Here is a 12,756-nt window from a genome sequence, read left to right on the forward strand (position 1 = left end):
TTCCTGCTGGAGGGCTCCGGAGTAATCAAGGCAACTCTCTCATCTCCCACTCTGCCCCACCCCCTTTTATCTTCCAGTGTCTGTCGGGTTTGAATATGAGACCTGCCCCAGTCTCATCCTGTGGGAGAAAAGGACAGCCCTCCTTCAGGGATTTGAGCTGGACCCTTCCAACCTCGGGGGCTGGTCCCTGGACAAACATCACATCCTCAACGTTAAAAGTGGTATGTGAACACACTTCTTTTTCCCAAATACGGCCTGGTCTTGCCTCTGGAACCTTCTCTCCGGCCTTGCCATTTAAGTGCTAGCCCCCCTCCCCTTCCCGTAGCTCTTTTTTCATCAAGTGACCAAAATACTCGTAGGTTTTACCACCTCCTCCTTTTAAATGTCAAGGAATGTTGAGCTGTGTTTTCCAGACCATCCGCCTTAGTGTACCTCACAGTTCTTCCTCAGTGATCTCTACAAATGTTATCTTACCCTGTACCATGGCCTCGATGCTCTCTCAGCATCATGAGGAAATTGGGGAGCTCCCCAAAGTTGCCGTTTCCTACTGTTTCTCTTCCCTCTGTCACTTCCCCTCATCCTCAGTAAGCCGATAGAAGTGTCCTCCCCAGAGGGCCGCAGTAACTGCCCCCATTTACTGCCCCTGCCCCAGGAATCCTACACAAGGGCACCGGGGAGAACCAGTTCCTGACCCAGCAGCCCGCCATCATCACCAGCATCATGGGCAACGGCCGCCGCCGGAGCATTTCCTGTCCCAGCTGCAACGGCCTTGCTGAAGGCAACAAGCTGCTAGCCCCAGTAGCTCTGGCTGTTGGAGTCGATGGGAGCCTCTTCGTTGGTGACTTCAATTACATCCGGCGCATCTTTCCCTCCCGAAACGTGACCAGCATCTTGGAGTTACGGTAAGTGACTGCACAGAAAACCTTCTTTTGCCCTATTGCTCCCACTGCTACAAAACTTCCCTGGGTAAATGGTGGCCGCATGCGGGGTTCTTCAGAGAATACAGATTCTGTGTGATGGGCTGAGGTTTAAAACCTAGGCCTGGAATCAGATAAGGACTAGGGGAAATGCTTTGTGTATCTGTAAAACACTGCACGTGTATCTAGTACAGTTGTCGACACCTGCCTTACAGCAAAGGAGAAAGCCTTCAGTCAAGGTGCTGGGGGTGGGACCTGGGTAGCCGTATTGTATAAAACCTTCACATGTGAATCTGATACATACCAAATAGTGAAAGGACCACTACTTTAAGCTGATGGTCCATTTCACGGGTTTCTAAAGCGGCACTTCTTAAAAATACAGATTCCTGGAGCCCACCCCCGGAGGCACTGGTTCAGTAAGTCTAGAGCAGGGCCAAGGCATCTCTTCTCTTTAACAGGCTCTGCAGAAGATTCTGATGCACCTCAGAGTTTAAGAACCTCTAACATTCATTTATTAATTCAGGCATTTATATTGAGCACCTCTATGTGCTAGCTCTCTATGAATTTTCTGGCTATCTGTGCACATTTACTAGGATCTGACTTAGAAATACTGCATAGGCCTTGCTAGGTAACTTCTGCCCACCCCTGGGAGATTCCCCCTGGCCATTGCTAGCTACTGAGTCTGAAGTCCAGGTCTCTGTGCTGGACAAAAGCTCTTTGAAACCCTCTTTTCAGGAGAGTTGATTCTAGACCCTCAAACCTAGAGAGGGATCTGTAAGTAGAGGGAGAAATGCAGTCTATAAATAAGGGAAGTAATTCATTCAACAAGGCAGATATATGCTATGTGCAGAACTGTCTGGTGAAGGGAAGAAAAAAACAAAACAGAGGGACAAGCAAAGCCTCAGTTGTGTTTGTGGTCTGACAGGGAACTTCAAACTAAATCACGTGGGCAAATTAAAAATTTTTCAAGAAGCACTAAATGCCATAAGGAAACTCTAACGGGGTAAGAAATAGAACCGTGGTGGTGGGAAGGAGGGAGAAAGAAGCTTCGTAAGATAAAGTAGTCAGAGAAACCCCTCATACTAGGTGATATTTGAGGTGGGACCTGAATGATGAGATCCGCCACGTGAAGACCTGGGGAAGAGTATCCCAGGCAGAGAAAAGCTGTGCAAAAGCCCTAACATCAGCAAATAGCCTGCTTATTTAAGGGACTGATGGAAGTCCAGTATGGACTTCTGAGAGTGTCTCAGAGTGGGGCAGAGAGGTAGATAGGGGACCAGCGCTTCAGGGCCTGAATGACCATGTCGACACGTGTGAATCGTATTCTGCTTTTAAATTGATTTACTGTGTTGTGTTCATTTCTGCTGTACAGCAAAGCGATTCAGTTATACACACATACGCACTCCTTTTCATTTTCTTTTCCGTGATGTAATGCACAGCCACTGGAATTTGAAGTAGGAAGCGGGGTGGAGCTGACATGATCTGATCTGCATTTTTTAAAGAGGACTCTGGCTGTTGGGTGAAGAAGGGACTCTTGGGGTGTAAGACTACAGTTGGGACCTGTAGCAGTTGTCCAGGATTTGGGGGACGGTGAGGTGGACTAGGGTGGTAGCAGGGGAGATGGGGAGCTTCCAATTGGGGCATATTTTTGAAGTAAACCTGGCAGGAATTCTGTTTATAGGGTGTAAAAAAAAAAAAAAAAAAATGAGGGAAAAAAAGAGAGAGGAGAGAGGAATCAAGGGTGATGCTGGGATTTTGACCTGAGCGGCCAAATGGGCGGTGGTGTTTTCTGAGGCAGCTTCAGCTGCCAAGTGAAGGACTTAGAAGAAGTCACAGGGTGCACCTACATTTTGTGTGTCTGAGGCCCCTCCTGGGGGAGAGATTAGTGCTCTGACCACCAGAAAGTGATGCTGAGTGTTCTGAGGAGCTGAGACCGTGCCGGGCACTGGGAGGGGTAAAAGGAGAGAAGAAAACCCAGCTTCCACCCAAGAAGGTTCCAGCCTCTGTGATCAGTGATCCAGGATGTGTTTACCAAGCATTAGGGTGGGTCAGGCCCGTGCTGGGCTCTGAGGGTCCAAAAGGGGATGAAACCCAGGCTCAAAGAGCACCCATTCGAGGGTGAGAGATGGGGACCTGGGCAAGAAAAGGCAACTCGAGCTGAGTGTTCTAGAAGAGCCAACAGCCAACCATCATGGAAACACAGAGGGGGAGGCCATGGGGGTAGAGTAAGAGGGTGTAATCACCGAAAGGCGAACGGTGAGAGGAAGGGCGCAAAGTGGAAGAGGCTGGGTAATCCTCAGCCTGTCAAAATGACAATCAGACAAGCCACCCTCCTAGAGCTCCCCGACTAGGTCCCTTTCCTAATATGTTTACTTCCTTTTTTACCCTAGTAAAGCATCTTCTCCGTAGGCATCCTCTGGGCAGTGGAGAGGCGTGAAAGTGGGCAGGGAAGGGGGTGGAGCTAGCGCTGGGCTTTTCCATGAGGGCTGCATGATTTCATCTGGCATTTGTCACCCTCCACATCTGGCCCTGGCTTCTTTGTCACCTCTCTCCCTGCTCAGAGCCACATCAGCCCTTGCCTGCCCATCCCCGCCTCCACACCTTGACTCGCTCTACTTAAAACACCTTCTCTACCTCGTCTCCCTCATCAGTTCCATCTTTAAGACTGGGCTCTTCCACGAAGCCCAGTCACCCCAGCAGAAATAATTCTCTCCCCACCCTGGGCCACTTAACTCTAATTTTCCACAAAGGTGACACCATTGACTGCCTTGTTTTTTAGCTATTTCTGCAAGTCTGTAGGGCCCCAGGGTGTGAACTTCTGTAGAGCCGGCACCTTTGACATCTTTGCCCCTTGATGCCCAGAGCGGTGCCTGGCCCACAGGAGGGGGTCCAGACATGTTGCTTGGGTTAAAGGGGACGAAGACCAGCATCCACCGTTTGGTTGGAGTTTGTGCCTGATTCCATGTCTCTGAAGTTGCAGGGGCCACAACATCAATGGTACAAGCTAAGGGCCCACGTGGTGACATTGAGGACAGCTGCGGAGAAGTGTAACTGTCGATTTCCCTTCACGGCTGTGTGATTTTTTTTTTTTTTTCCCCCTTTTTAACCGCCTTTGGACTTGCTCTTGTTTTATCAGCCAGGTATCCAGGCGATTAGAAGTTAAGCTTTAACAAGAACACTGGTTTGATTCCTCTTTCCTTCCCGCTACATACCGGAAAACAAAGGGATGTCAATCCCCTCTCTTCAAAACAGTAACCAGCAAAGGGCGGGGAGGTGGGGGGGCGTTGGCGGGCAGGGAGAGACCTGTCGTGCTTCTGTCTTTTCTCCATTGTGAGTTGGCAGCTGAATGAGCCAGTTTCGGGAGTCGGTGCCCGTCCCTGTCTCACTTACCCAACCCAGAGCTGAGCCTCCGAACCCGAATTTTATTTAAATGTTCGCTCTCCTGCTTCCTTGCTTCTTACTTTGCCTATAACCCAAACATGCAGGGGCAGAGTTCTACGTGCTTGAAAAACTTCTGATGGTAGAAGGAGCCTTATTCCTAGGTAAACCGGTCATCACCTGCCAGCTCCAATTCCACTGGCATTCAAGACATTTTCAACACCCACCTCCCCAGAAAGCCTGATACCCCAGCTCTAGGAGCCCATTTCCCTTCTCATAACTATCACCCTCTTCAGATGGTCCTTGGAAAACCCAGGCCCTGGGGAGTAGAGTAAATCTGTCAGTCACTCACATCTTAGGGTGAACTTCGGTCAGCGGGAAAGCTTTCCTTTCTCCCCCCCATTTGAGACTATCTCAAGACGTGAACCCCAGTGTGAGGCGGTAAATGATGATGGACGGGACAGTGTCGCTCTGCCTTTTCTTAACTTGGCCCCTTTCCACAAACAGAAGAATCTCACACTTTCCTTCATGTTTGAAATGCTAATTAATTTTCTTTTCATTTTCTCATTTTAAAATTATATTATGATATGAACTATGCTTTTTTTTCCAACTAAAACACTTCCCCATGCTGAGATTCTGACGGTGGTATTCGGGTAGGTCGGCAGCATCATTGCACCAGGGAGGATGTTTAGCGGGAGGGAATGGTCCAGCCCAAATGTGTGAGTGCCAGAGAGGGGAGAGACGCAAGAAAAGTGGGAGCCTAGGAAGGCGGGCAGGGGCAGCAGAAATTGAAAGTAAGCTTCACCAAAGGCCAGCTTTGCCTGAGAGTACAGCTCCAGCAGACCCTGCTTAATGCCAACGTAGAGCATCAGGGAGAATGAGATTGTAGGCAGAGAGGAATGCTTCCTCCGTGAGGTCAGGGTGTAAACATGGAGGTCAGGAAACAAAATAATACCACAGCACCTACCCAGAGTAACAGTGACAACAATATTTCCATAAAATTTTGGACAGTCCTTGGCACTGTGTGCAAAGCTCTTTCACCAAGGAGGTACCCAGGTTTCACGGGGCCTGAATCTTACGCAATTTTGGAATGAAACTGACTATTATTTAGGATAAGGAAAGAAACCAAAACCAGCTGCAAATTTTGAAAGCCTGACAATTAGTGCAAACATCACAAAATCCAGACAAATAACTTAAAATTTGTTGTTAAAATTAACTATTACACTTCCATGACATATGACTTCTCCATTGAGCACGCCACTTTCTGTAATGATGCTAGGTGAGTTGGCACAATTGGGCAGGAGGATTCCTGAAAGCCGTGAGTACCAGAATGGCTAGCAACCATCTAAAAGGTGGTAGAAGGACCATGTATGAGCTGCATAAGCACATCCGCCTAAAACTGAACTATATGTATCTCAACTCACTTCTCTTTCGTTGGAACTAAAACATACAAACAAAAACTGTGGCCGCTCCAACTCCACCCTGTTCTGTGGCACAGAGGGATAGAACTGGGGTGAAAAGAGACAACAATCTCATCTTATTGCAGCTTTGTGATTCTGAGCAGAACGTGAGGGATTGGAACTCATCCCAAGGCAGGGTCTGGCAGCGCTAAGGGAAGCAGCCTATTCCTTCCTCCACTCAAGAACCCATTTTTCCAGCCCTTACTCTCTCCAGGGCTCTCTATTAAGAATCAGCCGTATGGAGATGAGTCAGTCATGTCCAGATTTACTTACTCACTTCTGTTGACGCTGAAGCTAGGAAGACGAGCGCACACACATAAATCACAAGACAGCCTGCTGAGAGCTCCCTGAGACAAGCGGAGAAGGCTTGGGGAGACCCTGAAGGCTTTGCAGGGGAGTCATTGAGACTGCACAGTGTGAAGAGCTAAATCCATCTCAATTCTCGAATCTGAGACACCACACTTCTTCCTCAAAGGGTTGGTTTCTTCGAAGCCATGGACGCAAAGCCTAGGCCTGTCCCTTGTAAGTAGGGCACCTATGCTCTTCTGTTGGGTTGGCCCGAAAGTTCGTTTGGTTTTAAGAAAAATAAAAGACCTTTTTCATTTTCACCAAGAACTTTATCGAACAAAGGATTCACTAACGGAACGAACATTTTGGCCAACCCAATACACAGACTGACTCACTGGTGCTCTTATTTGGGTTTGTTGCTTGCTAAACACCCACTCTGCTGATGGCCTTGGTCTGGAATAGCGGTGACCTCAGCCTTTCTCCAAAGTTCAGATCTCCATGATCATTTGGACTCTGCAGTCTCAGTGACTTAGTCGCCCCTGCCTTCTCCTTCCCCCAACACAGGTATTCTATTAATCAACTTAAAGCATATGTTCTTAGCAAAGAAGTAGGTCAGGTCTGCAGACCCAAATCCCGACCAGTGTTTTCACAAAATCTTGACTGAAAAGAAAGTGGAATTGAGATTGCAATAATTAAGAGCCAAGTATGACTACCACTGGCGGCAGATAACATTTCACTTTCATTAAGCAGTATAAAATAGATGCGAGAATTCCTGGCTGCCACCCTGACACACCAGGCTTTGCAGAAGGAATCTTAAATTGCACTATGTCAGTCAGAGCTCAAGAGTTATCAGCATCATTTAATTAACTTTTTTTTTTTTTAATGCAGAAACTAACATGTTGGAATAAAATATAAAAATGTAATCCCCGTGCAAACCCGCCACTAATGATGGCCCCCGGCAGAGACCTGAGCCGCACCCAGGCAGGAATCAGGGCATTAAACCCTCTTTGTTCCTTCCCTGAAGCCTCCTCCCTTAGCTAGAAGGGAAAAGAGGGGTCAGGGGTTTCTTCCACCGTTGGCCTAGGAGCCTCAGGAGTGGGGAGCACTTCTCTGTTTAAGGCCCTAGCCTCTCTCTTCTCCTCAATGCCCTTAAGATTCAGCCACTCTCCTGTTGAAACTGATGTGTATTTTTATTCTTTAAAAAAAAACAGAAGCAACACTTTGACTAGTTTTCCGAAAAAGAATGTTAACTGGAGTCTTTGGCTACAATCAGGAGAGGATGGTATTGCCTGTGAGTTTCACTGATGGGTGTTATCTGTAAGCAAGAATGCATACTTGGGGGCCCACGCGTGCGAGGGAGATGGGGAGAGGGGAGGGGGCAAGGAGCAGAGAGAGGAAATGGTTGAGACTCTCAGGGTTCAACAGGGTGTTTGGCAAATGCAATTGGCTGTGGGCAGGGCCGCTCTCTCTCGGGTGGTACAGACTCTGTAATGCACCAATGGCAAGTAGGTGGTACAGGCATCACCACACCCAAGGCGGATGTTCCAAAGGCGTCACAGCACTCCTGACAGCTGAGCTTGAATTTGGCTTCAGGATCCTTCCACTCCCGCCCTCCCAGCAGCCATTACCAATCGATAGGTGTTGGCACTCAAGAGGTAACCTGTGTGCCATCACTTCATTAGCCCGTTTCACCTGTTGCCACCTGTGTCACGTGACGCCACATTGCTGGTCAGAGAATTCAAGCTTTCTTGTCTAGATTCTCCAGTGGCCGGGAGGAATCCAAGGTCAGAGGAGTTTCCCAGATAATTGTGCTGGGAGCCGTCAGCTAGAAGGGAAAAAAAAAAGAAAAAGAGTGCCTTTGCGGGGGGGGCCCCATTATACAAGAAACGGAAATGTCATGTTTGCTTTCTCATCAGTTCTTCCGCTAACTGTTTGTTCTTTTTCCTTCTGTTTTCTTTCTCTAAAGAAATAAAGAGTTTAAACATAGGTAAGATGAAGAAGTCTTTCCCGTATAATTTGATATGGTTCGTTTGCTACCTTGTGTTTGCTTTTTGTTTTGTGCTTTCTTGTGTAATAGTGTATATTTTTATGTACCAAATATAGTAACTTTGTCTGTGCTAATTGTGTGTTGTGGATAGGATAAGCTTTAGCAATTACGAAATTCAGTCAAAAAGGAACCAAATAAGCTGACAGTAATTAGAATTTCCGGAAGATGCAAGTGCAAGGTAATGAACCCTCAGCAAACTTTCATCCCGACTACTCAGTGCGGTCCATAATTGGGCTAAACAGTTGAGGCAAACTTCTAGCTTTTGCAAATGCTGGACTGGGTTCACAAAAGCTTTAATGAACTGGAAACGGGTCAAAAACTCATTTTCAAACCCTTAATGATTTTTTCCCCCCTGGATATATGGTCACTGTAAAAAAAGAAAAAAAAAAAAAAAACAAGTTAATTGCCAATCCGCTGGTCAGAATGAATCCAACAGTCAGATGCGTTGGAAATTGCCATGGAATTCAGTCACTTTTAAGTATTATGAAGGGTGTGAGCCGAGTACTTTTTGTCTAAGTAGGCTTTGTCATTCAACTGCTCTGAGATGATCGCCTAAACCATATTGGTCCAATTCACATATATGTGCATGTTGCTCTGGGGAGCTTCCTGTTACAACGTTAGGAAAACTCCAGGTTGCAGTAAAATAGAAGAAAAATGACCTTCTTTTTATCTGGAAGAGGAGGAGAAAACAAAGCAATGTATTTTGATACTCAAGGGAATCCTTCTCTTCCCTCCTTGAAATGAAGTTGGCAGAGGCTCCTCCTGCTCTCGCGACGTTAGGTCAAAATCAGACAAAGAATAAAGCTCTACAAGATCATCAAAGTCCATTTGATGGACTCTCTACGTGTCTGACGCGTGCAAAAGCCACGCGTAGGAGTCCTCTGCCTCCTCCATCTCAGGCACGCCCAAATTGGCTGGTTTTAGACACCCCCAGTGGGCCAAATTTTTTCCAAGGCAGCAATGCCCCGGAGGGACGCCCGCTTCAAACTTCCATACTCCATCTGACCTTTGCCATAGCCCCAGTGTGAAAGCATGGCCATCCATCTCCCTGAGCTCCTCTGCAAGAATGTTGATTGAAATGAGTTATGAGGCCCTGGGAAGAATGGGCTCGCAGCAAGAACTGACCCCACCCCCTCAACTGGCTGCTCTTCTGCCGGAGATTTTGGAAAGCCTCCTTGAATTGGGCTCCCTAGAAAGCCCCAGAATTAATTATCTTGCTCACAGACCGGCACAGGTGTGCAGTGCCCTGATTCTTCGGATGATGGCACCAGCTCCTGTGTGGTCAGTAACAAAGTACGGCGTCTAATTAGAAAATGGCATGAATTTTTTCCCTTTCTGCCCTAATTGGTTTTGCATGTATGGATAGTCTCTCAAGACTCAGTAGCCAAAAAAAGAAGAAGAAAGGAAGGAAAGGAACCCAGGTAGCCTACTCCCCCAGACCTGTTATCTAGGCTGGCATTTTAGAAAGACCTTGACTTCTAGTTGATACGCCTTAATAGCAACCTGAGGAGAGGCCGGAATTAAAGACGGTCTCGACGCACAAACTGTTCCTAAAAATGGCTTCCTTGTTCTTTTCTTCCTTAACTCAGGGAAGAACCCAAATGGTGGTGTTTTCATTAGTAATTTACCAGCTACTGTCTACAGGACAGATGTATCCAACACTACCATCGCCCTCACCTTGCCTTCACCTTTCCCAGCTCCCCTCTTCACATAATTCCAAACTACAGTTGAAAAATAACTGGAAAAAAAAAAAAAAAAAAAAAGACCTGTGCTCATTTTAGGCACGTGGCACCAAAACCTAGTCTCCCACACTAGGACAGAGAGGCGCCTGCTGCTTGCATCCTCGGGGCAGTGATGTTAATCACCAGTGTGGGAATAGCACGAGTACCCATTCTGGTCTCAACCTCCAGCCAGTGACAGACACTGCAGAGGGATGAAAATGTAGGGTTTGAGCCCAAAGGGTCATGACCGATGCTCTGATTTGACTTCTTTATTACCCCAATAAGGAATCTAGGACCCATCGTGGCCAAAAGACTTCCCTAGGTTCGCCAGCTGGGTCCAAGTTGAGTTGAGAGTTTCCTGTGTCTTAGTCCTGAGCCAAGTTTCCAGATCTTACCCTGTCCTCGTCAGCAACACATAGGACAGCTGGACGCACGGCAGAGAAAGAGATCCAGGTCTCTGAGGCTTCTTGCTCTCCTAATTCATTTCCCCCACCCTGAGGTATCTCTCTCCTAGTGTGTCTTAGGGTCCTGGCAGATCCTGGGCCATGCCTGTGACCTCACTGTTACCCAAGATGTGAAAACTATATCTCTTTCCTTTACCATTCAGATTGTGGACATGACGTCGGCAAGATATCACATGTCATCACACAAGATACCAACTTTGTTCACATCCACACTGAGGAACAGTAGAGAAGATCTGAGGCTGAGGACTGGGGATGGCTCTGGGGAGCCGCCCGTCACAAAGTTAGGAAAACTCCAGGTTGCCCCAGTATTCATGATCTAGTACCTTGGAGGCACTGAGGAAGCATAGATTAAAAAGAGGACATTGTCCCGTGGAAGTGTTCCTCAGCCCCCCTCGCGAACATAGTAAACCCACGGGGTAAAGAAAGGAGGCTGGCACCCACAAAACACAAACACAAAAGCAGTATCAGAGTGAGATCTTTCGCAGCGGCTAAATGAACCAATGGTATTCTAGCAAGAAGGGAAGCGGTGAAGTCTCTGATAGCGTGAGGAGCTTAAGTCCAATTAGAAGCAGCTAAGAGCCATGATATGTTAGAACACTACCTTATTTCGTTAGATTCTTTCCAGTTCACTAAAGTGGAAAGACAGCGGAGGTGGGTAGAGTCTTGCTGGGATTTCTGTCGTCTCTTTGATCCAGGAGGCCAGCTGCATAGCCCCTTCTCATTCCTCTCTGTGCTTCTCCTAAAGCAACAACCCAGCACACAAGTACTACCTGGCGGTGGACCCCGTGTCCGGCTCTCTCTACGTGTCTGATACCAACAGTCGGCGAATCTACCGAGTCAAGTCTCTGAGCGGAGCTAAAGACCTGGCTGGGAATTCAGAAGTCGTGGCAGGGACGGGAGAGCAATGCTTGCCCTTCGACGAAGCCCGCTGCGGGGACGGAGGCAAGGCTGTGGATGCCACCCTGATGAGCCCTCGAGGTAGAGGCTGCAGAGGAAGAAAGCCCTTCCCCAAAGAGAGCTTGCCACACGCATGGCTCCCTCCCTGTTGGAACCGAACTAAGCCCAGGCAGTCCCAAACACAGCTTCCCCTAGAATAATTTAACTCTGCTAGATAGATGGCTTTGGTGTGTGGGTGAATGTTTCTTAAAGAAACCGGATTTACTTATTTGAGGTACACTTCATCACCCGCAAATGTCTTTAGTTTACAAATGGAAAGTGGGGTGGATTGCTCCTGGAGATTGCTGGCTGCTGCCAGTCACAGAGAGTCAGAAGGAAATGTTCGCTCCGAGAGCCAGAGTGCCAGCTGTGTGGGCTGCAGACAGAAGAGAGCCCGGTAGGAGGGCCTCCAACCACTCCGCAGCTGTTCTGTTAGATAATAGTGTATCTAAAGTCAAAAGCACAGTACCTGACATTTTGCAAATGCCCCATGATGGTAGCAATTAAGAACGGGTATCATTTCCAAGGGCCTGGATTTGGGGGCGGGGCCGGGGGGGGGGGTGCAGTTCATGGCCCTGATGGATCTCTGTTTGAAAAGGACTAACTGAAGGTTAAGGGCATGTTAAAAAAAAAAAAAAAGAAAGAAAAAAAGAAGGTTAAGGACCCGTCATTTGGAGGTCCAATTCTTGTTAGCATTTTTCGTTATGCTGAAGGCACACAGCAGCATGAAATAAGGACGGGGAGGCTTGGGCTTGCGCACTGGGGTGAAAGTGCAAAAGAAATAGAAGCTGCTGTCTGCCTCTTACCAAGGGAGTGCTAAGACCAGCATTCCCCCCAGAGTATCGATGGAGTCAAGGCTTCATTGGGAATACTTCCTGGAGGATACACGTTGACTTAGGAGTTTGTGACTGCAAGGGTCGCTGTTTCCCAGCCTCATTGTTGCCGTCAGCTGTGAAGGGTATTCAAGTAATTTACTACCAATAATTTTTTAAGCGGTGAACTTGGGAAATAACATCTTTTCTGAAAAGAGCAGATGCAAAATGATCTCCCCATTCCTTCATGTGCAGCCTTAGTTCATTGGCAGCCCAAGGTTCGTTCTTTGGCTGCGTGGTGAAACAGCCAGCCCCCAGGAATTAGGCAGATCTAGCACAGTGCCCCTTGAGAAAGGGTATCACCTTAAAAGATTGAGAGCCACAGCTCTCGGTGTGCTACTCCAGTCAGGTCCCTAATCCAAGAAGGGAATTCCCCAGTAGGGCATCCCTAACCCCCAACCCCATCCTGCCAGCCCTGCCCTTTGCCAAGAGACGCACTCCCACTCTTTGTCTTGCTCAGGTATTGCAGTTGACAAGAACGGGCTCATGTACTTTGTCGACGCCACCATGATCCGCAAGGTTGACCAGAATGGAATCATCTCCACCTTGCTGGGTTCCAATGACCTCACTGCTGTCCGGCCACTGAGCTGTGACTCCAGCATGGACGTGGCCCAGGTGGGACACACTCCCTCCCTCCCTCCCTCTCTCTCCCTCTCTCTCTCTCTCTCTCTCT

The 12,756-nt window shown here is 47.9% G+C and overlaps 1 protein-coding gene across 1 annotated transcript in view; it reads left to right on the forward strand.

The window, feature by feature from the left end:
- The window catches only part of TENM2 (teneurin transmembrane protein 2), a 1,025,435-nt gene that overhangs the window by 947,074 nt on the left and 65,605 nt on the right, over positions 1–12,756 (forward strand). The window contains exons 20-24 of the mRNA XM_007447833.1: positions 78–221; positions 653–902; positions 8,010–8,030; positions 11,021–11,253; positions 12,544–12,698. Coding sequence (XP_007447895.1) covers positions 78–221; positions 653–902; positions 8,010–8,030; positions 11,021–11,253; positions 12,544–12,698 — 803 coding nt within the window. The remainder of the gene's footprint in view (positions 1–77; positions 222–652; positions 903–8,009; positions 8,031–11,020; positions 11,254–12,543; positions 12,699–12,756) is intronic.

The sequence above is a fragment of the Lipotes vexillifer genome, unplaced genomic scaffold (genome assembly GCF_000442215.2).
Source record: "Lipotes vexillifer unplaced genomic scaffold, Lipotes_vexillifer_v1.1 scaffold370, whole genome shotgun sequence".
Taxonomy (NCBI): Eukaryota; Metazoa; Chordata; class Mammalia; order Artiodactyla; family Lipotidae; genus Lipotes; species Lipotes vexillifer.